General features: G+C 47.9%; 1 protein-coding gene across 2 annotated transcripts in view; it reads right to left on the reverse strand.

The window, feature by feature from the left end:
• Positions 1–7,937: 7,937 nt before the first annotated feature.
• COA4 (cytochrome c oxidase assembly factor 4 homolog) overlaps positions 7,938–24,800 on the reverse strand; it is a 62,470-nt gene continuing 45,607 nt past the window's right edge. For both annotated transcript variants that reach the window (XM_078658562.1, XM_078658563.1), the window contains exon 2: positions 7,938–8,337. In XM_078658562.1, the coding sequence (XP_078514688.1) occupies positions 8,070–8,327 (258 nt within the window). In that variant the 5' untranslated portion in view covers positions 8,328–8,337 and the 3' untranslated portion in view covers positions 7,938–8,069. The remainder of the gene's footprint in view (positions 8,338–24,800) is intronic.

Raw genomic sequence — 24,800 nt, forward strand, 5'->3', positions numbered from 1 at the left:
TTTATTAGGTCAAAGATAGTAATGACATTACGCAATGCCACACTGCACACTCAAATCATGGAGAGGGCAAGAAATAGCCCCCCCCGCTCTTCCTCCTGAGCCACGACAGTGTAATCACAGAGCGAAAGGTGTTGGAGCGCTGTTAGTGTTTATAGCTTGGATAATATGTAACTCTAACTTCACACTTTGTGTGTGTAATATTTACAACACTTACACATGTTCTTCACTGCACTATTTATCACTACTTTGAAGACGTCGCAAGCCGGTCTCTTCTTCTGATATTTACAATCTAACAAGCGGTCTAGAAGGCCATTTATTGCAATGCAATAGGTCTCGCATTTGCGAGAGTTTAAGCTATTAGTATTGTAAATGACAATGCCTTTTATTTATGTTTTAAAACTCCAAACATAAATAAAAGGCATTGTCATTTAAAATGCCAATAGCTCAAGCTCGCGTGAATGCGAGACCTATTGCATGGCAAATGCTTGTTCTAACTACGCCTCAATATTATAATGTGTTTCCCATTACCGATTGAGAAGTGTATTATCTCTGTACATGCTTTTCCTGTATCTCTGTTTATGTATAAATAGCTGGATGTAGCCAGACAGAACAGACATGTCTGCAATTACACAGGAATAGCTCAACAGAGCCAGGCATAGATCTGCTGACTATAGTAATGCAGGGCCTAGGTAGCAAGAATTGGCAGAGTCCAACCTGGACATGATGGTAGCATCAGGTTTTGAAGCGGCAAGTAATAAAAGGAAGAATTTTCTTTAAGATCATAATTTAGAGCAGCGAGAAGCAGCGAGAAGCTGCTCAGGTGTCCAAGATGATTGAGATAAATCTTTGGTATCTGCACGGTGTGAGAGATTAGCCAGGTGAGCAAGGGACTGATCTGCCAGAGGTAAACAGCAGCTCTGTTGTCCGTTGCAAGTAAGGGTTTGGCTGTGCTGATCTGGCAACTGAGGAGTAATTGTTCCATCTGCAATGGGTGAGAAATAGTTCACAGGTCTGCAATGAACAAGGGTTACATCAGCTGAAGAAGGGACGGTTCTCTTGGTACTGGCAGCAGGATATGGGCCTGTTGCACCTGTCACTGGATGGGTATCAGTCTATTCCCTGTCCTGGACCTGGAATATACACAAGGTCTGCCCAAGAAGCCTACACCGACAGGCGTGCCTTGCTGCTCCTGTTCACTAAACGAACATTTACCCGCTGGTAAAGATCTGCCTTTCTGGTTCCTCTCGCTCTCGGTCCATTATATGTAGAACCCACAGTTTAAAACAGAGTAGAGAGGAGGAGAACCCAAGAATGACAGCAGATTTCCACTCAATCTAAGGTGAAGGGTCTGACCTGCAGAACGTGCTTTGCACTGTGCTGCTTGGATGCTCCATGCAGGGACATTGAGGTAGGCTGGAGCATGTCACGACGTCGACAATGCTCTACGGCTTCTTCCAGAGACAAAGTGCCTTAGCAAATGTCTGTCACACAAGGGACTGCAGACTGGATGTGCGCGGTTTTACCTACCCCAATATTACTTTGCTTTGACATTAAGGGGTATAGGAAGCTCCACTTGGTATAATAAATTAGAGCATGGTGGGTGACGGTTATGTATGCATGCAGGACCCTTTACACAGATCAGATGCAGCCCCATAAGATGCTCTCTAGGCAGCCAAACTTAATTTTCAGGTTATTTAAAAATAAATAAATAGTTAAAAATCATCAGGCTTGAAGAAGAAATGCTAACTAACACAATCCGCTGTAAAGGTAATGTAACTCTTGAGAAAATAAAGTATACATGAAACCAAAAAGTCGTTCATTAAGAACCCCTTGGGCTTTTTCTTGAGGATTTGAGTAATATTATCATTATTGCTAGGACATATTACTCAAAATGTTATAGAGAAGGAGGGTCACTAAGTTTCAGTGAGGATCATGACCAACCACCCGATTGTGACGGTCCTAAGTACATTAGCCAAAGAAAGAACAAATGTCGACTCCTGTTTGTATTCAAGATGTCTCCTCTATTCTCGAATCAGCAGACAGTGCAGGCTGCTGAAGCAAAGTCCTTACAGGTATAATTCATTTAAGTACTTAGAGGTGATAATTGCCCGTCCTGTTTTGCAAGTTTTGGAAATATAGTTGTTCTCCCATCCCACTCCCTCAAAGAAGGGAGCACCCTGCCTGCCCTCTTACCTCCCAATTTCCATCTAAAATACTGAAGTGCTCCATTAACCTATCTATACTGTGAACTGATTATTCCTGCTACTTTTGCCGGACCCTGACTGATGCTGCTAATCTTGAAGACTTCGCTCACAATAACTTTAAATAAATGTTGAGTAGCCTTTCGATGTGTGCAGAAGGGTATTCCTGTAGGCTGTACCGGAATGTATAGATTTCCTAACTTTTATTGCAGCAATCAAGGATTTATATAATTTGCCTCAAAACAAGAGTCACGTATTATCCACATTTTAATCTCATTTCGAGTTTTACTGTGTGTCAGATTCCCAATACAACACGAAATCACGTGGAAACTCAACTTGATACCTTGTTAAAAGAAACCACTAATCAAGTGGGTAATTTAAAAATCTTACAGTGGCTGTAATTGAGCTGATTTGATTGTAATGAATATCCGCCATAACTCTGTATTTATTTCATGATCCTCCATGTTATATACCCAATTAATTATTTAAGAAATTACATTCTTTCATCATCACTTTTGGGAACAAAGTGAAAATGTCAGGCAAAAAATTTGCTGCGATTACCTTTTATGGCAAAGGCCTCTCATAGCTAGATTTTTGTTGATTGGGAATGGGGAGCAAGATAGCTACATACCATGGTATGTTATGGGGATTTGTAGAGTGTGCTTTTCACCAGAGGGGTATCCAGGCGCTGGAGTGGGTGAGTAGGCTGATCGGCTCCCAGTCGAATAGCAGAATCTTCAGTTTCTTGCAGAATTTGAGAAGTTGATCGCTATCAGCAGATATTCTTTTCCAGGCCACATCCTGGAAAAAGGGTCCCTTATTGAAATGTAGTTCTTTCTTTCTCAGGACAAAAATTAAGAAATTTAAATCGCTTGCTCACATTTGGCTACATAGATGTCTTGAGCTTATGATATCCAAGATCAGAAGGCATACTCCCATATGGATGAATGAGAATGTTTTTCAGAATATCAATTACAATAACATCCGAAATTGGTGTGCACATGGAATTATTTGTACGGGAGACCCAACAGAGCTCAACAATTTCAAATGTTTTGGAACACCTGCATATTCAAGAGACCTTCAATGGAGCCACTTATTAAGTTCTTACATGTCAGAATTAATTTCTTCCCACTGTTAGCAAATGCCTTTAATTGTAAATCTATTTCCACGACTGATATATTTTCTAATTCAGCCAAAAATTGTAAAACTTTGGCTAGGATGACAGATGGTGGTGATAGTCTTTTAGATGTAAATTGAGATGTTGATCTCGATACACTAGTAACAGCAAAGGACATAGCTTAGTTAACTAGTTCATTATTTCCGGTTCCAGATAATTTGCATAAGGAATATTTTCGCACTATATCATACATACTTCGCCATCCGAGTGCTTATTGGTGACCACTGTAGACCAGCCCGAAAACCAGGCATGCATACATTACTGACTAACAAAGAAAATAAACGTTATTTAAAACTGCGCCATTTGCTGAAGTGTGAGAAAGCTTTAAGACAAAATAAGCCACTTAGCGAAACAAGTGTCAGCTGTTTCTGGAACTTATTTGTGTACATTGTACGGTATAAGCTGAGCCTTGAAGAAGAACTAACCTAGATCCACAAAGGTTTCAGTAACTGATGAAAAGATAAACATAGTGAACAAACGAGCAAATACACCTCAATTGGAAGACAGGTAAGGACAAATGATCTGAGAGAAACCCCTTCACGTTAATCGGTCTCATCTCTCGGTAGGAAGGCCAGTCCCAGAGGAGTTTAACCATCACTAGTCCGACACAGCCCAAAGTCATAAAGAATATAATTACAAATATATCTAGCTACATTTCCAGACTGTTCAAGCCAACTATGTCAATGAATGGCTCAGCATGTACTTGATCTAACTTTTTCTCTTGACCGTATGTAATCTTTGCTATTTTCCAATTTAAATAGACGAGATAATACTTCAGGAGTTAACTTCATGCTGCTAGGATTGTTATTTGACTGTCAGGTCACTGGTTCAAATCCCAGCAGCGGTAACTCCGGGCCCAATTCACAAAGGTAAACTTAGGCCTGAAGTCTAAGGACACGATTCACAAAGGTAAACTTAGGCCTAAAATCTAAGTTTAGACCTCTAAATTCAGACAAAGTCTGTGACTTTTGTGAATTGGTCCCTCCGTGTCTCCGCCTTTGTAAGCGAGTTGAAAATGCAAAACAATCCATTTCACTATGGCTCATCAATATATTGGTGAAACCACAAATGCAATAACTAATTTTAAAAATGCCCTTAGTGTGTGGCTTCTACAATTGTTTTAGCGAAGAAGACAAACCTTTTTCGACTAAGGCTCATTAAGGGTTTAACCAATTTATTATAGAAATGTAAAACAATCTTTTTTCAGAAACTGCTTCTACTATCTCCATAAGAGGACTATTCCCCCCCTCCCTCGAACTACAATGCAGCTGCACCAAATCCTTATGGACTGTTGGGTGATTCTTACCTCGTAATCCTACAAGCACTGGAAATGTCAATTTTACCTTCTGTTTAGCTTAAAGATTTTCTCAAGCTTCAGTAAGACCAAAGTAAAGGTACAGATACGCAGGAAAACTACAAGCTTGCATCGCCCAAGCAGCATTGGTAGAGCTGGTAGCAGTGAATGGTGCATGCTTTTCTCACACAGGTACTCAATGAGCAGCATTGGTGCAAGCTTCCATCACACGCAAGACAGGTATTGCCCAGGCGGCAGCAGCAAGACAAGACTCACAATCATGTAAATAAACCTGTCCCATGTAAAGTTTATATAGGCATTTATAATAAATCTTAAAAACTGCAGCGCTAATGTTGACATCAACATTAAGGTCTCCTGCAACTGCTAGAGAAAGGCTTGAACCTAGACTGCCTCTACTTGTCTTTCTGGTTCGTAAATGAAACCTGCCAAACCGCTCACTACACAGTAATCCAATTGGCCAGCTTCCTTGTAATAACAACCACTTCTTCCCAATAAAGCTCACAACTTTACAAAAACTGACCCTGGAAGGGTGCCCACCTCATTCCACTACAGACACTGTTTCCAGTCCTCAACTTTTGTGTCTCAGCCTGATGTATTCTGGGTGTTATGGAGTTGGGTTGCTTCAACTGAACTAATCAGATGTACATACCCTCCTAAGACAGACTGGTAGATGAACCAATCAGGAGTAGCTTCAGTGTCCCTAGTGACTGTAGTGATCACCCTAGTCCCAGTATCAGCCTTTTAATATATACATGTACATGACTCTGAATCACTATGAGGGAGGCAAGGAGAGGTCTGTGTCTAAACATACCTTTTACTAATAAACATAGCTAACTTCTTGGGGAGATGATGTAGCCTTACGGCTAGAGCGGTCGACCTCAAAGCTGGGGAACCTGGTTTGAGTCTTGGCAATGACGCTCAACATCCTGTGATTCTGGGTAAATCACTTTATCTCCCTGTGCCTAACAAAAAAATGAATGTGTCCTTCTGTATCTAAACTGGTGCTCATGTAAAGCGCTCTGATACCTGATTTCTCGGGTCTAGTTTGTGCTTTATATAAAAAAAAACTCTCAATGATACAAGACTACTCTTTGGGTCCCCAGTGAGGCGCCACCAGCCTTTTAGAAGCACCAGGGAGTCAGGGCCATTTCCTACAGTACATCCTGTAGCCCTGAAGAGGTGAGGTGTGTTAGGACAGCTCAACAGGAGAAAAGGGTAACCATGAAGGGGTATGATGGTGCAAAGCACAGCAGACAAAACTAAGCTTGCAGGAATGCCCAAATGGTCCAACGAGAGGTAAGTTCAAGTTATGTTGAATACCTTCAGGTAGTTCTAGCTATTCAGGCAAAAACATGTTGCATCTGGGAATTGTAGTTTTGTGTCTAACATTGCAGGCCTATTAGAAGCATCAATGCTGTGGTTGGTTAAAGGCCAGGACTGTGACCCCTATGGTATGTAATCACGTGGTTGCTTTAAAAAGTAACAGAGAGAGATGGATGCCCAGAATACAAAACTAAAATGAGTGTGAATGATGGCATGGAGTATTAGGATGGCACAAATATGAGCTAGAGGAAGTGAAGGAAAAGGAGGGAGTATCAGATGGCACAACAAGAGAACTAATGCTACCAAAGGAGAATAAAGGGGGGCTCCTTTGGGGAAGAAAGTGAAGGAAAAACGAACATAGTTAAGAGTGTAAACTCATGCGAGCTAAGAAGGTAGGAGTGGACAAACGGCACAACTATTTTGTGACATACAGGAAAACCGGTTAAATGGATCGTTGACAGAGCAATAGGGCACAACTGTTGTGTTACATACAGGAAAACCGGTTAAATGGATCGTTGACAGAGCAATAGGGCACAACTGTTGTGTTACATACAGGAAAACCGATTAAATGGATCGTTGACAGAGCAATAGGGGCGTTGCGCTGGACTGAGCCATGGAAGACATGCAGGCATGGGACCAGGCACTAAGGGCACCTCCAGAAAGAGAGGAGGATGGGCATAAAACGCAGACCAATAAGCAGGGGTGCAGAGGATTTGTGCATGGCACCAATGGAACTCAGACTTGGACATGAGGTGGGGACAATGGAGCCAGGGCCAGACTGACTACCGGGCAGTTTGGAATGCTGCCGAGCTGGGGGCTGATTTCACAGCGGTGGGGGCTGATTTCGTTCATGGAGACCTGCGTGTGCTTCGAAATAATTAATGCAAAACGAATTTCGTTTAGCACACGCAGGTCTCCATGAACGAAATCACCCCCCAGCTCAGCAGCATTCCAAACTGCCCGGTAGCCAGTCCGGCCCTGAATGGAGCACGTGCGGATGCAGGCAGGGGAGAAGAGAGCAGGCAGTGAGCACCTTGAGGGTAGAAAAATATATAGGAAGCATCCATGTTGGTCAGCAATCAGGATCTCGCAGCAAGATGGCAAGCATCAATTTTTTTTTAAAGCTCAACAATTCATTACCATTGCTCTGAATAGATGGGTCTGATATCCAAGCTGGGCAATAGAAGCATTTATTTGCCAAAGCATGATGCTGCTGTGAAGGGCTTGAAGGGCAGTGGAAGGATAAAGTGATCTGTACTGTCACTTCTGCGACCCCAGCTCAACTTGGAACACCTGGTTTTCACTGGCCCCACCATGAGATTCCAAAACATAAGAAAAGTACACCTAAAATGAATTGCTTCCCCAGAGAGAGATAATATAAAGGTGTCCATATCTATTAACAGATTTATCCTCTAGATAATGCAGGAATACTGCAGGGACAGTTTATGGCGGAAACAAGTTCCAATGTAACCAATTCTCAGACATGAACTAGGAGAGGTTGTCCTACGATAACACAATTGCACGCACAGTAGTATAACAAAAGATGTTGCTTTTGGGTGGATGGAGGGGTGGGGTAGGGTGGGGGGGGGGGGGGGGGTTCTCATGAAACAGTATTACAAGATGCAATCAATCCTTGTCCAACCTCTATTTTCTTTACTTGCTATTACTGACTTGAACATTAAATTATCCATAGTCTGTAAAAAGATCTTTAGTAATTCTTCAGAAAGGTAATGCTAAGGCATATTTCTTGAACACATTCTTTCCTCCTGATTGAAAGGCACCTGCAAATTAACTCTGCACATTAGTTCTGAAACTTTAATGGTTTTAAATGGCTAGCAATCCTTGATGGTTCACAGATGAAATGATAAATCCAAATTTTGCAGGCTTGCTCAACCAGGTGTCTGCAACTGTAATAGTGGTATCATAGTGCGCAAAGTCACTATCATCCTATGATGCTTCTTGGCCTTAAGATGTTCTTCTTGGTGGTCAGAAAGCACTGTTGAGCCTGTGGTTCACAGTTCCTCTGCATTTAGTTCTCTGGTGCCCCTTTCCATCAGCTGGGTTCCTGGGCCATCTTGTGCCTCCTCTGCAGCTCCTCCTCTTTCCGCTTCTGGTAGGTGGCCATACAACCTTTAAAGCGCTCTACTTGCTGTTGACATTTCCTCCAGTCCTGGTGCTCTGCCATGCACTCCAGAACGGCGTAGTGAGCATCTGCACAACCTGTGCGTGCGATCATTTTGTCAAGGGGGTCCTCCTCATTGTCGGCTGCTACTCTGGTCCTGTCATGACCTTGAGGGGTAGGTGCGGACATCTTGGTTAATCTAAACACAGATACAAAAATATGGAAATGTTAGGAAGTCATTGTGCCGTGGGGCTCAGCCCCACTCAACAGGCAAAGTAGATTTTCAGACATCCCTCCATCCTGTTGTATTTGCTACGCCCCCGTGAATTTGCGGCATGGTCATAGCGTGCGGCCTAGCCGCTGTGTTTGAAGTGCTCTCCCCTGGAACATAGTTCACAGATTAATATTTAGTTGGGGCAACTTGGCGAGATCCGATAGGCGAATTCCACATACCTATCTGACAAGGGCGGGACAGACCACTGCATTGGCGAGATTCCATGCTGACAGAAGGGCCCGGAAAGACCCAGTGGTTCCACACCCCGTACGTGCTACACCCACCGTGACCACGGGCCCTTGAGAAGCACACATGGGGCCCACAAAGGGGACTGCAGGAATGAGGTAATACGCTGTGTAGGATGGATGTTATATGTTAAGTTTCAATTATAAATGCCAATAAATACAAGTTAAAAAAAAAAGCACTTTCCAGCATCAAATATATCGATGTCCATATTGCAGGGAATGGAATGTAAATGTAAATTGATACTTGTATAGCGCACTACTCACCCGCAAGGGTCTCAAGGCGCTTGTACGAATACCGCTGTGGAACCCATCCTGGCTTTCACTGTGAGGTGTCTACTCCTGGGCACCTCCAAGGTGGAGCCAGGCATCCTTAGCGTTGTGGGGGCCGTTGTGGAGATTAAGCAAGCTAGTGCCCAGAGTTGCAGAGTGGGACTCCATGATTGGAATAGGCACCGAGACGAGAATTATCAGGTCCGTGGAATTTTGAGCCCAAGACCCGCCGAGGCGGGGAATTGAACCCTGGTCCCGGGCTAGACCTCTGCATCAGGGTCTGCCGCTCTAACCATTGAGCCACACTTCTCCACTCCAATAAGGCTTTCATGATCAACAGCCAAGCTAAGCTCATATTTGTTGAGCAATTCTATTTTAACATGCATGTACAAACAAAGTCTTCAACACAATTTGCTATTGAAGGTTCTTCCAAAGGACTACAGAAGCAAGACAATGCAATGCAGGAAGTTTGGAGCTAGTCGAAATTGTTCAGCTATTATGGCATACTTACATAGAATCATTTTTTGAAGACTCACACTTCATTGACCATAATGAATAGCGTTGACATAGTGGAGTGGCCTAGAGTAGAGCCAGGGCTGGACTGGGAACCGAAACCGGCCCTGGCAACCTTCTCGGCCGGTCCCCTCTGGGGTGAGGGGGGTGCAGCCCAGCAATTTGTGAGGGCCAGTTTCGGCCAATTTGGTTACAGGGTGCCGATATTGCTGACCCCCGGTAACAAAAATGGCCCCCCAGGGGCCCAAAACCGGCCCCCACCCTAGCGGCCCACCGGGGAAACGCCCGGTGGCCGCTACGGAGTGGAGTACAGTGGTGTAGGGTGACGTAGAGTGGAGTTAAATGTCGTGGAGTGGCATAGCGTAGAGTGGAGTAAAGTGTCAGAGTGAATTGGCGTAGCATGGATGGAGTATAGTGGCGTAGAGTATCATAACATCAGTGGCATGGAGTGGCCTAGAGTGAAGTACAGTATTGTAGAGTGGAAGAGTAGCATGTCAGAGCGGAGTGGAGTGTCATAGACCTAGAGTGAAGTGTCATAGTGTGGGGTTAAGTGGAATAGAGTAGGAGAGAGTGAAGTGGCATACAGTGGAGTAGAGAGGAGCCGCGTAGAGTGCCTTGGAGTGGAGTAGAGTAGAATGTTGCAAAGTGGAGTATTGTAGAGTGGAATGGTATAGAGTGAAGGGGCATATAATAGAGTGGCGTACAGTGACATGGCGTAGAGTGGAGTGGCGTAGAGTGGAGTGGAGTGGAGTGGCGTAGAGCAGCGTGGCATAGAGCAGAGTGGCGTGGAGCAGAGTGGCGTAGCGTAAAGTGGATTGGTGTAGAGTGGGATGGCATAACGTAGAGGGGAGTAGAGTGTTGTTGTATGTGTTGGAGTAGAGTGTTGTAGATGACCAGCATTTCTGGTAGAAAGTCAATGGTCCCAATGATCTTTGAGTTGACTGTAAAATGTCTAAAAGGGCCTAGACTAAAGCATCTCTAGCACAAAACAAAAACACTTTCCTTATACTAAAATCAAAAATGTTGGCTCTGTCAAATACTGTTTTATATGATTCGCATGGGGGAGCAAGTTGTAATGTGCAACCTACCATGGCATGGTGGAAGAACAATGAAATGGTGAAAATAGAAAGTAGCAGGGATGTGCCTGTGCATCAGTCTTTTACCTCATAAGTGCCCTCCTGGGGCCAAACAAATATCATTAAATTGTACCTTGAATGTGCACAGACGCTTCAGCACTCAAGGGGTTAAATCTTCATATAGTGCGGTCTTAACTTCTGAAAGAGGTGCCAGAGCACTTTACATAACAATAAGATATATACAAAAAATAGTCTGGGAGGAGTCATGTGATTCACAGAGCAGAATGTCAATAAGCAACCCACATCATGATGCAACACGATTAAAGGGTGACAGATCTATTTTAATTAGGCAGTCTGAGAATATCATACGCATAGGGAGTCAGATATTAATAATCATGAGGCAGCCCCACTAAAGAGAAACAAACATGCCTGAAAGTAATACTGTGATAACATAAAAATTGGGGTGGCAGTATGAACACCAGCAGCCATGATTTCCATTGTGGTCTGGGCGTGCAACGGCGTGTATGCCCGCTTTGTACACCACCGGACACTATAGAAGGGTCTGCAAACGCTTGCGCGGCCCCTTCTGTAATACTGATAGTGTTGGCCCACATGTAGAGACAGCATTATTCGGATAGGGCATTTCGACTGACCCGTCGGAACTTCAATTACAGTTACAAAAATGTAATGTCGAAAATGACCTTAAAGTTAACCGTAGTAAAACAAAGATTACAATCTTTGGGAAAGCCCGTAAACACGTTAAATTAACAATCGTGGCAAACACTCTGGAAGCAGTAACAACTAACCAGTATACAGGCCTAACAGTTGATAACAGACTAAGCTGGCTAGGTCATCTTTCCAACTTAAAAACTAAAGACTGTCGTACTTTCAGTAAAAAAAAATGTATGAGCGCACATGGTGGACATGCGGTCTGTCAGTCCTTAAAGGTGCTGGAAATGACCCTAGTACTAGCATCAGTTCTGCCGGAAAAATCCACAAGCAATCTGGATGAAATCTATATGAAAGAGCTCAAATCTTTATTGAACCTTCGTTCATCAATTCCCCAATACAAACTGCGGTTGGAGTTATCTCTGGTTTCATTAACGGTTCGATGTTCAGCAGCGATGTTGAATTATTCGGTGACTGGGCAAGATCGAAGAAAGACTCACTGAGATCCCTGCTCTACAATGAGGTACCCAATGACCAAGGTGGGTCTAGGGCTGAACTTGGCTTCCGTTAAAAAACCTATTGTGGAAAAAAATGTACCACCATCTGCAGATCTCATAAAAGTGCCCCATATGGTACGGAAGAGGTTAATCAGACAATCTCTTCTGAAAAACGCAAGAACCGCAGATTTATTGACATTGCAGATATATCGAAATGCTCATTATACAACGGATTCATATTCTAGATTAAAACAAGAATATTTAGCCTCAAATTTGAATCTAGGATGAAAACAAAAATGTGATGTTTGCTTCCTGTTGATACCAAAAGCTCACATTGAGGATCTTGGGACACTAATTGTTTACCCTCAAAAGCTTGCGCCTTGTGCAACTACAAAGAGAAGTAGATTGAGCACTTAATTTGCTTATGTCCCAACTTGCTAGAGCTACAAAAGAAATTTTTGAAAAAAGGCATTTAATGTAATTCATTAGAGATCTATCAAAGAGGCTGTTGTGTGCTGCTTTTCCACTACAGGTTGTCAATTTATTGGGAAACTAACTAAAATTTTAGATTGTGCTTATTGTCATCTTAAGGAAGTGCGATCAAAACGTTACTCGAAGAATATTTGCAGATATGTTCATGATTTTAATGTGTTTTTATTTTGTATTGTGATGCGTATTTTAATATATTTATACAATACAGTTTAATTCATCATTCTGATAGGGTGTTCCCTTATTTGCATGGGAGGATGTACAACTGAGGGGATCACTTTGCTTCTGCACCCACACCCTATTGTGGACACAGAGGCAAACAGACCATTTGGAGGTGCACTGACAGAGCACTACCTAAAGGTGTCGTATTGCCTGTGTGCACTCTGAAGGCAGCCCGATGATAGGGGCAAAGAGGGTCCTATGGGCGGTCAGATATCCCCCCTCAAGGCGGGTGTAGCCTCAATGCACCCACCTGCAGGGGGATCTCTGTCCCTGTTTTCAAGTGCATGCAGCAACAGCCTGCACTATGAACCATGGAGCAGCTTTCAAGCAGTCGCTCTGTATGTCACTGAATGGGCTTCCCCCAGTGCAGCTGTGAGTTTGTGACTACTCTGAGGCAGGCACACTGATTGTAACAGGAAGCGCACTGTCCCTGTTTGCAAATGGTGCACTTGTTGAATAATACATAATACGGCCTATGAATACAGGGAATGATGTCAGGAAACATGATAGAACATTGTTGAGAGGAGAGAAGTCTTGGAGGCTCCAAGTACATTTCAAGTACATCTTGCTAGGCAAGGTAAGGAAATAAAATAAAAGACAGGTAGCAGCAAAGTAACTTAGAGAATAAAGTTAATCTAAGTGTAGGGAGATTGGTCATAGCACAATAGCCCTTTCTCTCTCTACTAGGCCAGCTAATTGCTTACTGTGACCTTTTAGTTCACACAATAATTGTTGGTGTAAAATCTCTCACTTGCTCAATATAGCCTTCAATGTTGGATGAGCTCACTGTTAAGTGAAAAGCGGTGTTGGACACTACTTATGCTGTGCATGTGGAATGTACATATCTGTCTTATCATTTATCTATTGAGTCATCAAATTCGTTCACCAGTGGCGGCTGGCATGGATCTGGGGTAGGGGCGAGGGTGTAAAAAAAAAAAAAAAGGAAAGAAAACCCCACTAACTTATCGTCGCGTCTATCCCTTTGGGATTGCTATGAGTGCTGTGGTTTGGCGCTGAGATGGGGACTGAGAGCCTGGACATGTTCTCCACCCGGGTTATAATGTAGCCAAGGTTGAGAACATGCAACTTACAGAGTGCCACCACTCCTCCCACTGCTCTGTGAGCAGAGCAGACCCGCCCCCGGCCAAGCTGCAGCAGGAGGAACAAATAAAATGATAATAATAGAGTTAATATTTTATTTTTATTATACTGCTAAAAAGCAGTGGGGCGATGCCCCTACGCCTTAGCGGAGGTGACGCTACTGCCATCCACCCATTTCTTTTTTTATGCCACATTTTACTGAATACGACCCAGTCCTGTCCATCAACAACGGAACTCACTGTTGCAAGAGCACGCCTCTGTAACAGGGGGCAGCCTTCCCTGTTAACACTGACCCTTCCAGTCCCCCTGTCCTTGAGCAGCTTTTCAACAGCCTCAAAGATCCAAATATTCTATAAGAGGTGAGTGGTGAGGTGAGATGAGTTTACATAAAATTATGAGAATGAAACAGTACGAGTCAGACAGAGGAGGTGGTGAGTGTCCACGAGCCAATAGAGGAGAGACAAGGTGAAGTTATGGAGAAAAGAAACACAGCAAACAGGGAGAGGAGAAGATACTGGAAAGAGGTGAAAAGAGCCATGGGAGGCGTGGCGGAGACACATACCCAAGCCAGTGGCTGGATCCCAGGCAGTACCACCTGATAGGTTACCTGCTTCTACTGAATTACACTGCTAAGGAACTATTATAGTGCGTGCATTCTGAACATCGTTTCCAAAGCCTCAGCCTCTGGTCCTCAAAACAGAATACTTTGTTCTGAGCACTAAACACACGCAGTACATAAAATATCTGACTATATCCCACGGGAGCTGCCCACATGCACCAGCTCCAGCTAAAAATAGAGGACAGGTGCCACGATCTAACTGTAACCAGGCAACCGGGAGCTGTGACGCGAGAGGCCATCGCTGCAGCATCCGCCATCTTCAGCTTACAGGGAGGAAACATTCCAAGTGGCTCATTTCACTCACTTTGCAAGGCAAGCCCAAACACTCCCCTCACTTTTAGGTAGCACCTTCATCAGTAAGCAGCTTTCAAATATTTTTATAGTTATGAAATTATGGTTGACAGAACTCATCAAGGGAACTGCGGAGGGTTTTTAGGAGGGAGGGGGCAGGTGGGTGAGTCAGCAAGAACCAAAGTTAACTCCACAATGTTGCAAGTGTACATTTTTTTTATACAGCATGCAAATAATAATGATGTTGTGCTATTATGATAAATGTAGAGCTTCCTACCAGGGTTTACTTTTAACAAATAGAGGCAGTAGTTACATGCATAGTACAAACTGTACAGAGGAGGTCGGATAAGTCACTAGTACCAGGGTCGGACTTTTACTCCACATCCATGAAAATGTACATAAAAAAGAGGCAAAACGCTGTGTTTACTGCACTGTGTTCAAATAAAGTTATAGATTAAACCAGGATTCCTTAATAGGAACTAAAACTCAAGAGCATCATTTCTCAACAGAAGTGAACTATGCCTGTCTTTTTAAGAATGTAGAGGAAGATGGTTCTGTCGGGTGTCTACCCGACAGAACCAACTTCCTCCACATTCTTGCACACCCAGGTTCTGAGGGGCACTGGATCACCCCATTATACTAGATATGTCTTTTTAAATAAACTGAACATGCTGGGTTTATGTCTGACTTCTCCCGCAAGCAACAAGGATTTACCCTCTTCCTGAAAGTATCGGGAACATGGTGGCTAAATGGTGCAATTTCCGCACAACTTTCTTAAATATTGACTAAAAAGGTAACAGACATCACAAGCAATTGAAACATCAGAGCACTGCAATTTTATGTACCAGTCATTTCAGAAAATGTAGAATTCTTCACTTCTACATTAGTTTTAGTATGCCATACAGTCCCTTTTTAGGTTTCGACCTGGCGATCTGCGCAAGCAGTTCGCGCAGGTGAAATCTTTTGTTTACCATATTGGCTATCGGAACGTCCCCCACCTCCCATTAGCTAGCTCCATAAATGGAGGCTAGCCATTGGGAGCCGGATCTGTCCGTCAAGGCCGGACCAGATTCGGGGGCGTTCCCGCGATTTTTTCCCTCTCCGCCTCTGCGATGTCGTCATCGCGGCGGTGGGCGGAGTTTCGTTTTTTTTCCTTCTGTGTTTGTTTTGGTCATTCCATGCGAGGAAGCCCAGGTGAGTGCTTGTTTTTTAGTGGTGAAGCACGTGAATTCAGTGTACGTTGGTTAAAAATACATGATGAAGACACAGGCCACGATCTGGCTGTTCATCAAGTGCATGGGCGCTAAAAGTAGTTTTTGCCCCTTTATTTGTAGTGAGGACTCCGCAGTGGTTTGTCTGATGTGAAATTGCTCGGCTGATCCCCTTTGTTGCAGCATGCATAACTTTTCCTTCTTTCAGTTCGACTTTACAGTCAGTTTTAATAATGTCCTTAAAACTGCGGGTGTCCAGTACCCAAACGGCCTAAATAGACTCGTATGGGCTAAGCATCTCGTGCCCCTCGTGAGACACTTGTAAAACTGCTCATAAGATTTGCAACAGGGAGTTTTTTCATGGTTTGGCATTTTTCGTAATGCATTACAGTTGAATTTATATAGCGCTTCATATCCTAACCGCACTGCAAAGCGCTGAAGAGCATCAGAGGCCATAAAGTACGTGCTGCAAAGGTGATTAACAGCAAATGGGTAGGGAGTGCAGAGTGGATAGGGAGTGCAGAGTGGATAGGGAGTGCAGGGTGGATAGGGAGTGCAGAGTGGATAGGGAGTGCAGGGTGGATAGGGAGTGCAGAGTGGATAGGGAGTGCAGAGTGGATAGGGAGTGCAGAGTGGATAGGGAGTGCAGAGTGGATAGGGAGTGCAGGGTGGATAGGGAGTGCAGAGTGGATAGGGAGTGGAGAGTGCATAGGGAGTGGAGAGTGCATAGGGAGTGGAGAGTGCATAGGGAGTGGAGAGTGCATAGAGAGTGCATAGGGAGTGCAGAGTGCATGGAGAGTGCAGAGTGGAGAGTGCATAGAGAGTGGAGAGTGCATAGGGAGTGGAGAGTGCATAGGGAGTGCAGAGTGGAGAGTGCATAGGGAGTGGAGAGTGGAGAGTGCATAGGGGGTGGAGAGTGCAGAGTGCATAGGGAGTGAAGAGTGCATAGGGAGTGAAGAGTGCATAGGGAGTGAAGAGTGCATAGGGAGTGAAGAGTGCATAGGGAGTGAAGAGTGCATAGGGAGTGGAGAGTGAAGAGTGCATAGGGAGTGGAGAGTGGAGAGTGAAGAGTGCATAGGGAGTGGAGTGGAGAGTGGAGAGTGGAGAGTGCATAGGGAGTGGAGAGTGCATAGGGAGTGGAGAGTGCATAGGGAGTGGAGAGTGCATAGGGAGGGGAGAGTGCATAGGGAGGGGAGAGTGCATAGGGAGTGGAGAGTGCATAGGGAGTGGAGAGTGGAGAGTGCAGAGTGCATAGGGAGTGCAGAGTGCATAGGGAGTGGAGAGTGCATAGGGAGTGGAGAGTGCATAGGGAGGGGAGAGTGCATAGGGAGGGGAGAGTGCATAGGGAGTGCAGCTCGAGGGAGTGGAGAGTGCATAGGGAGTGCAGAGTGCATGGAGAGTGCATAGGGAGGGGAGAGTGCATAGGGAGTGGAGAGTGCATAGGGAGTGGAGAGTGCATAGGGAGTGGAGAGTGCATAGGGAGTGAAGCTCGAGGGAGTGGAGAGTGCATAGGGAGTGGAGAGTGCATAGAGAGTGCATAGAGAGTGCATAGGGAGTGCAGAGTGCATGGAGAGTGGAGAGTGCATAGGGAGTGCAGAGTGCATGGAGAGTGCAGAGTGGAGAGTGCATAGAGAGTGCATAGGGAGTGCAGAGTGCATGGAGAGTGCAGAGTGGAGAGTGCATAGGGAGTGGAGAGTAGAGAGTGCATAGGGAGTGCAGAGTGCATAGGGAGTGGAGAGTGCACAGGGAGTGCAGAGTGCATAGGGAGTGCAGAGTGCATAGGGAGTGGAGAGTGCAGAGTGCATAGGGCGTGCAGAGTGCATAGGGAGTGCAGAGTGGGGAGTGCAGAGTGCATAGGGAGTGCAGAGTGGAGAGTGCATAGAGAGTGGAGAGTGCATAGGGAGTGCATAGGGAGTGCAGAGTGGAGAGTGCATAGGGAGTGCATAGGGAGTGGAGAGTGGAGAGTGCATAGGGAGTGGAGAGTGGAGAGTGCATAGGGGGTGGAGAGTGCAGAGTGCATAGGGAGTGCATAGGGAGTGAAGAGTGCATAGGGAGTGGAGAGTGAAGAGTGCATAGGGAGTGCAGAGTGCATAGGGAGTGGAGTGGAGAGTGGAGAGTGGAGAGTGCATAGGGAGTGGAGTGGAGAGTGCATAGGGAGTGGAGAGTGCATAGGGAGTGGAGAGTGCATAGGGAGTGGAGAGTGCATAGGGAGTGGAGAGTGCATAGGGAGTGGAGAGTGCATAGGGAGGGGAGAGTGCATAGGGAGTGGAGAGTGCATAGGGAGTGGAGAGTGCATAGGGAGTGGAGAGTGCATAGGGAGTGGAGAGTGCATAGGGAGTGCAGCTCGAGGGAGTGGAGAGTGCATAGGGAGTGGAGAGTGCATAGGGAGTGGAGAGTGCATAGGGAGTGGAGAGTGCATAGGGAGTGGAGAGTGCATAGAGAGTGCATAGAGAGTGCATAGGGAGTGCAGAGTGCATGGAGAGTGCAGAGTGGAGAGTGCATAGGGAGTGCAGAGTGCATGGAGAGTGCATAGAGAGTGCATAGGGAGTGCAGAGTGCATGGAGAGTGCAGAGTGGAGAGTGCATAGGGAGTGGAGAGTGGAGAGTGCATAGGGAGTGCAGAGTGCATAGGGAGTGGAGAGTGCATAGGGAGTGCAGAGTGCATAGGGAGTGCAGAGTGCATAGGGCGTGCAGAGTGCATAGGGAGTGCAGAGTGGGGAGTGCAGAGTGCATAGGGAGTGCAGAGTGGAGAGTGCATAGAGAGTGGAGAGTGCATAGAGAGTGCAGAGTGGAGAGTGCATAGGGAGTGCATAGGGAGTGGAGAGTGCATAGGGGGTGGAGAGTGCAGAGTGCATAGGGAGTGCATAGGGAGTGAAGAGTGCATAGGGAGTGGAGAGTGAAGAGTGCATAGGGAGTGCAGAGTGCATAGGGAGTGGAGTGCAGAGTGCATAGGGAGTGGAGTGGAGAGTGCATAGGGAGTGGAGTGGAGAGTGGAGAGTGCATAGGGAGTGGAGAGTGCATAGGGAGTGGAGAGTGCATAGGGAGTGGAGAGTGCATAGGGAGTGGAGAGTGCATAGGGAGGGGAGAGTGCATAGGGAGTGGAGAGTGCATAGGGAGTGGAGAGTGCATAGGGAGTGGAGAGTGCATAGGGAGTGGAGAGTGCATAGGGAGTGGAGAGTGCATAGGGAGGGGAGAGTGCATAGGGAGTGGAGAGTGCAGAGGGAGTGGAGAGTGCATAGGGAGTGGAGAGTGCATAGGGAGTGCAGCTCGAGGGAGTGGAGAGTGCATAGGGAGTGGAGAGTGCATGGGGGTGGAGAATGCATAGGGAGTGCAGAGTGGGAAGTGGAGAGTGCATAGGGAGTGGAGAGTGCATAGGGAGTGCAGAGTGGAGAGTGCATAGGGAGTGGAAAGTGCATAGGGAGTGCAGAGTGGAGAGTGCATAGAGAGTGGAGAGTGCATAGGGAGTGGAGAGTGCATAGGGAGTGGAGAGTGCATAGGGAGTGGAGAGTGCATAGGGAGTGGAGAGTGCATAGGGAGTGGAGAGTGCATAGGGAGTGGAGAGTGCATAGGGAGTGGAGAGTGCATAGGGAGGGGAGAGTGCATAGGGAGGGGAGAGTGCATAGGGAGGGGAGAGTGCATAGGGAGTGGAGAGTGCATAGGGAGTGCAGCTCGAGGGAGTGGAGAGTGCATAGGGAGTGGAGAGTGGAGAGTGCATAGGGGGTGGAGAATGCATAGGGAGTGCAGAGTGGGAAGTGGAGAGTGCATAGGGAGTGGAGAGTGCATAGGGAGTGCAGAGTGGAGAGTGCATAGGGAGTGGAAAGTGCATAGGGAGTGCAGAGTGGAGAGTGCATAGAGAGTGGAGAGTGCATAGGGAGTGGAGAGTGCATAGGGAGTGCAGAGTGGAGAGTGCATAGGGGGTGGAGAGTGGAGAGTGCATAGGGGTGGAGAGTGCAATGTGCATAGGGAGTGCATAGGGAGTGAAGAGTGCATAGGGAGTGAAGAGTGCATAGGGAGTGAAGAGTGCATAGAGAGTGAAGAGTGCATAGGGAGTGAAGAGTGCATAGGGAGTGAAGAGTGCATAGGGAGTGGAGAGTGAAGAGTGCATAGGGAGTGCAGAGTGGATAGGGAGTGGAGTGGAGAGTGCATAGGGAGTGGAGAGTGCATAGGGAGTGGAGAGTGGAGAGTGCAGAGTGCATAGGGAGTGCAGAGTGCATAGGGAGTGGAGAGTGCATAGGGAGTGGAGAGTGCATAGGGAGTGGAGAGTGCATAGGGAGTGGAGAGTGCATAGGGAGTGGAGAGTGCATAGGGAGTGGAGAGTGCATAGGGAGGGGAGAGTGCATAGGGAGTGGAGAGTGCATAGGGAGTGCAGCTCGAGGGAGTGGAGAGTGCATAGGGAGTGCAGAGTGCATGGAGAGTGCATAGGGAGGGGAGAGTGCATAGGGAGTGGAGAGTGCATGGGGAGTGGAGAGTGCATAGGGAGTGGAGAGTGCATAGGGAGTGCAGCTCGAGGGAGTGGAGAGTGCATAGGGAGTGGAGAGTGCATAGGGAGTGGAGAGTGCATAGGGAGTGGAGAGTGCATAGGGAGTGGAGAGTGCATAGGGAGTGGAGAGTGCATAGAGAGTGCATAGAGAGTGCATAGGGAGTGCAGAGTGCATGGAGAGTGCAGAGTGGAGAGTGCATAGGGAGTGCAGAGTGCATAGAGAGTGCAGAGTGGAGAGTGCATAGAGAGTGCATAGGGAGTGCAGAGTGCATGGAGAGTGCAGAGTGGAGAGTGCATAGGGAGTGGAGAGTGCATAGGGAGTGGAGAGTGCATAGGGAGTGCAGAGTGCATAGGGAGTGCAGAGTGCATAGGGAGTGGAGAGTGCAGAGTGCATAGGGCGTGCAGAGTGCATAGGGAGTGCAGAGTGGGGAGTGCAGAGTGCATAGGGAGTGCAGAGTGGAGAGTGCATAGAGAGTGGAGAGTGCATAGGGAGTGCATAGGGAGTGCAGAGTGGAGAGTGCATAGGGAGTGGAGAGTGGAGAGTGCAGAGTGCATAGGGAGTGAAGAGTGCATAGGGAGTGAAGAGTGCATAGAGAGTGAAGAGTGCATAGGGAGTGAAGAGTGCATAGGGAGTGGAGAGTGAAGAGTGCATAGGGAGTGCAGAGTGCATAGGGAGTGGAGAGTGCATAGGGAGTGGAGAGTGCATAGGGAGTGGAGAGTGCATAGGGAGTGGAGAGTGCATAGGGAGTGGAGAGTGCATAGGGAGGGGAGAGTGCATAGGGGTGGGAGAGTGCATAGGGAGTGGAGAGTGCATAGGGAGGGGAGAGTGCATAGGGAGTGGAGAGTGCATAGGGAGTGGAGAGTGCATAGGGAGTGGAGAGTGCATAGGGAGTGGAGAGTGCATAGGGAGTGGAGAGTGCATAGGGAGTGCAGCTCGAGGGAGTGGAGAGTGCATAGGGAGTGGAGAGTGGAGAGTGCATAGGGGGTGGAGAATGCATAGGGAGTGCAGAGTGGGGAGTGGAGAGTGCATAGGGAGTGGAGAGTGCATAGGGAGTGGAGAGTGCATAGGGAGGGAGAGTGCATAGGGAGGGGAGAGTGCATAAGAAGTGCAGCTCGAGGGAGTGGAGAGTGCATAGGGAGTGCAGAGTGCATGGAGAGTGCAGAGTGCATGGAGAGTGCATAGGGAGGGGAGAGTGCATAGGGAGTGGAGAGTGCATAGGGAGTGGAGAGTGCATAGGGAGTGGATAGGGAGTGCAGCTCGAGGGAGTGGAGAGTGCATAGGGAGTGGAGAGTGCATAGGGAGTTGAGAGTGCATAGGGAGTGGAGAGTGCATAGGGAGTGGAGAGTGCATAGGGAGTGCAGAGTGCATGGAGAGTGCAGAGTGGAGAGTGCATAGGGAGTGCAGAGTGCATGGAGAGTGGAGAGTGCATAGAGAGTGCATAGGGAGTGCAGAGTGCATGGAGAGTGCAGAGTGGAGAGTGCATAGGGAGTGGAGAGTGGAGAGTGCATAGGGAGTGCAGAGTGCATAGGGAGTGCAGAGTGCATAGGGAGTGGAGAGTGCAGAGTGCATAGGGCGTGCAGAGTGCATAGGGCGTGCAGAGTGCATAGGGAGTGCAGAGTGGGGAGTGCAGAGTGCATAGGGAGTGGAGAGTGCATAGAGAGTGGAGAGTGCATAGGGAGTGCAGAGTGGAGAGTGCATAGGGGGTGGAGAGTGCAGAGTGCATAGGGAGTGCATAGGGAGTGAAGAGTGCATAGGGAGTGAAGAGTGCATAGGGAGTGAAGAGTGCATAGGGAGTGGAGAGTGAAGAGTGCATAGGGAGTGCAGAGTGCATAGGGAGTGGAGTGGAGAGTGGAGAGTGCATAGGGAGTGGAGTGGAGAGTGCATAGGGAGTGGAGAGTGCATAGGGAGTGGAGAGTGCATAGGGAGTGGAGAGTGCATAGGGAGTGGAGAGTGCATAGGGAGTGGAGAGTGCATAGGGAGTGGAGAGTGCATAGGGAGGGGAGAGTGCATAGGGAGGGGAGAGTGCATAGGGAGTGCAGCTCGAGGGAGTGGAGAGTGCATAGGGAGTGCAGAGTGCATGGAGAGTGCATAGGGAGGGGAGAGTGCATAGGGAGTGGAGAGTGCATAGGGAGTGGAGAGTGCATAGGGAGTGGAGAGTGCATAGGGAGTGCAGCTCGAGGGAGTGGAGAGTGCATAGGGAGTGGAGAGTGCATAGGGAGTGGAGAGTGCATAGAGAGTGCATAGAGAGTGCATAGGGAGTGCAGAGTGCATGGAGAGTGGAGAGTGCATAGGGAGTGCAGAGTGCATGGAGAGTGCAGAGTGGAGAGTGCATAGAGAGTGCATAGGGAGTGCAGAGTGCATGGAGAGTGCAGAGTGGAGAGTGCATAGGGAGTGGAGAGTGGAGAGTGCATAGGGAGTGCAGAGTGCATAGGGAGTGGAGAGTGCACAGGGAGTGCAGAGTGCATAGGGAGTGCAGAGTGCATAGGGAGTGGAGAGTGCAGAGTGCATAGGGCGTGCAGAGTGCATAGGGAGTGCAGAGTGGGGAGTGCAGAGTGCATAGGGAGTGCAGAGTGGAGAGTGCATAGAGAGTGGAGAGTGCATAGGGAGTGCATAGGGAGTGCAGAGTGGAGAGTGCATAGGGAGTGCATAGGGAGTGGAGAGTGGAGAGTGCGTGGAGAGTGGAGAGTGCATAGGGGGTGGAGAGTGCAGAGTGCATAGGGAGTGCATAGGGAGTGAAGAGTGCATAGGGAGTGGAGAGTGAAGAGTGCATAGGGAGTGCAGAGTGCATAGGGAGTGGAGTGGAGAGTGGAGAGTGCATAGGGAGTGGAGTGGAGAGTGGAGAGTGCATAGGGAGTGGAGAGTGCATAGGGAGTGGAGAGTGCATAGGGAGTGGAGAGTGCATAGGGAGTGGAGAGTGCATAGGGAGTGGAGAGTGCATAGGGAGTGGAGAGTGCATAGGGAGTGGAGAGTGCATAGGGAGGGGAGAGTGCATAGGGAGTGGAGAGTGCATAGGGAGTGGAGAGTGCATAGGGAGTGGAGAGTGCATAGGGAGTGGAGAGTGCATAGGGAGTGCAGCTCGAGGGAGTGGAGAGTGCATAGGGAGTGGAGAGTGGAGAGTGCATAGGGAGTGGAGAGTGCATAGGGAGTGGAGAGTGCATAGGGAGTGGAGAGTGCATAGAGAGTGCATAGAGAGTGCATAGGGAGTGCAGAGTGCATGGAGAGTGCAGAGTGGAGAGTGCATAGGGAGTGCAGAGTGCATGGAGAGTGCATAGAGAGTGCATAGGGAGTGCAGAGTGCATGGAGAGTGCAGAGTGGAGAGTGCATAGGGAGTGGAGAGTGGAGAGTGCATAGGGAGTGCAGAGTGCATAGGGAGTGGAGAGTGCATAGGGAGTGCAGAGTGCATAGGGAGTGCAGAGTGCATAGGGAGTGCAGAGTGCATAGGGAGTGGAGAGTGCAGAGTGCATAGGGCGTGCAGAGTGCATAGGGAGTGCAGAGTGGGGAGTGCAGAGTGCATAGGGAGTGCAGAGTGGAGAGTGCATAGAGAGTGGAGAGTGCATAGAGAGTGCAGAGTGGAGAGTGCATAGGGAGTGCATAGGGAGTGGAGAGTGCATAGGGGGTGGAGAGTGCAGAGTGCATAGGGAGTGCATAGGGAGTGAAGAGTGCATAGGGAGTGGAGAGTGAAGAGTGCATAGGGAGTGCAGAGTGCATAGGGAGTGGAGTGCAGAGTGCATAGGGAGTGGAGTGGAGAGTGCATAGGGAGTGGAGTGGAGAGTGGAGAGTGCATAGGGAGTGGAGAGTGCATAGGGAGTGGAGAGTGCATAGGGAGTGGAGAGTGCATAGGGAGTGGAGAGTGCATAGGGAGGGGAGAGTGCATAGGGAGTGGAGAGTGCATAGGGAGTGGAGAGTGCATAGGGAGTGGAGAGTGCATAGGGAGTGGAGAGTGCATAGGGAGGGGAGAGTGCATAGGGAGTGGAGAGTGCATAGGGAGTGGAGAGTGCATAGGGAGTGGAGAGTGCATAGGGAGTGCAGCTCGAGGGAGTGGAGAGTGCATAGGGAGTGGAGAGTGCATAGGGGGTGGAGAATGCATAGGGAGTGCAGAGTGGGAAGTGGAGAGTGCATAGGGAGTGGAGAGTGCATAGGGAGTGCAGAGTGGAGAGTGCATAGGGAGTGGAAAGTGCATAGGGAGTGCAGAGTGGAGAGTGCATAGAGAGTGGAGAGTGCATAGGGAGTGGAGAGTGCATAGGGAGTGGAGAGTGCATAGGGAGTGGAGAGTGCATAGGGAGTGGAGAGTGCATAGGGAGTGGAGAGTGCATAGGGAGGGGAGAGTGCATAGGGAGGGGAGAGTGCATAGGGAGGGGAGAGTGCATAGGGAGTGGAGAGTGCATAGGGAGTGCAGCTCGAGGGAGTGGAGAGTGCATAGGGAGTGGAGAGTGGAGAGTGCATAGGGGGTGGAGAATGCATAGGGAGTGCAGAGTGGGAAGTGGAGAGTGCATAGGGAGTGGAGAGTGCATAGGGAGTGCAGAGTGGAGAGTGCATAGGGAGTGGAAAGTGCATAGGGAGTGCAGAGTGGAGAGTGCATAGAGAGTGGAGAGTGCATAGGGAGTGCAGAGTGGAGAGTGCATAGGGAGTGCAGAGTGGAGAGTGCATAGGGGGTGGAGAGTGGAGAGTGCATAGGGGCTGGAGAGTGCAATGTGCATAGGGAGTG

This window comes from Lissotriton helveticus, chromosome 8 (genome assembly GCF_964261635.1).
Source record: "Lissotriton helveticus chromosome 8, aLisHel1.1, whole genome shotgun sequence".
Lineage (NCBI taxonomy): Eukaryota > Metazoa > Chordata > Amphibia > Caudata > Salamandridae > Lissotriton > Lissotriton helveticus.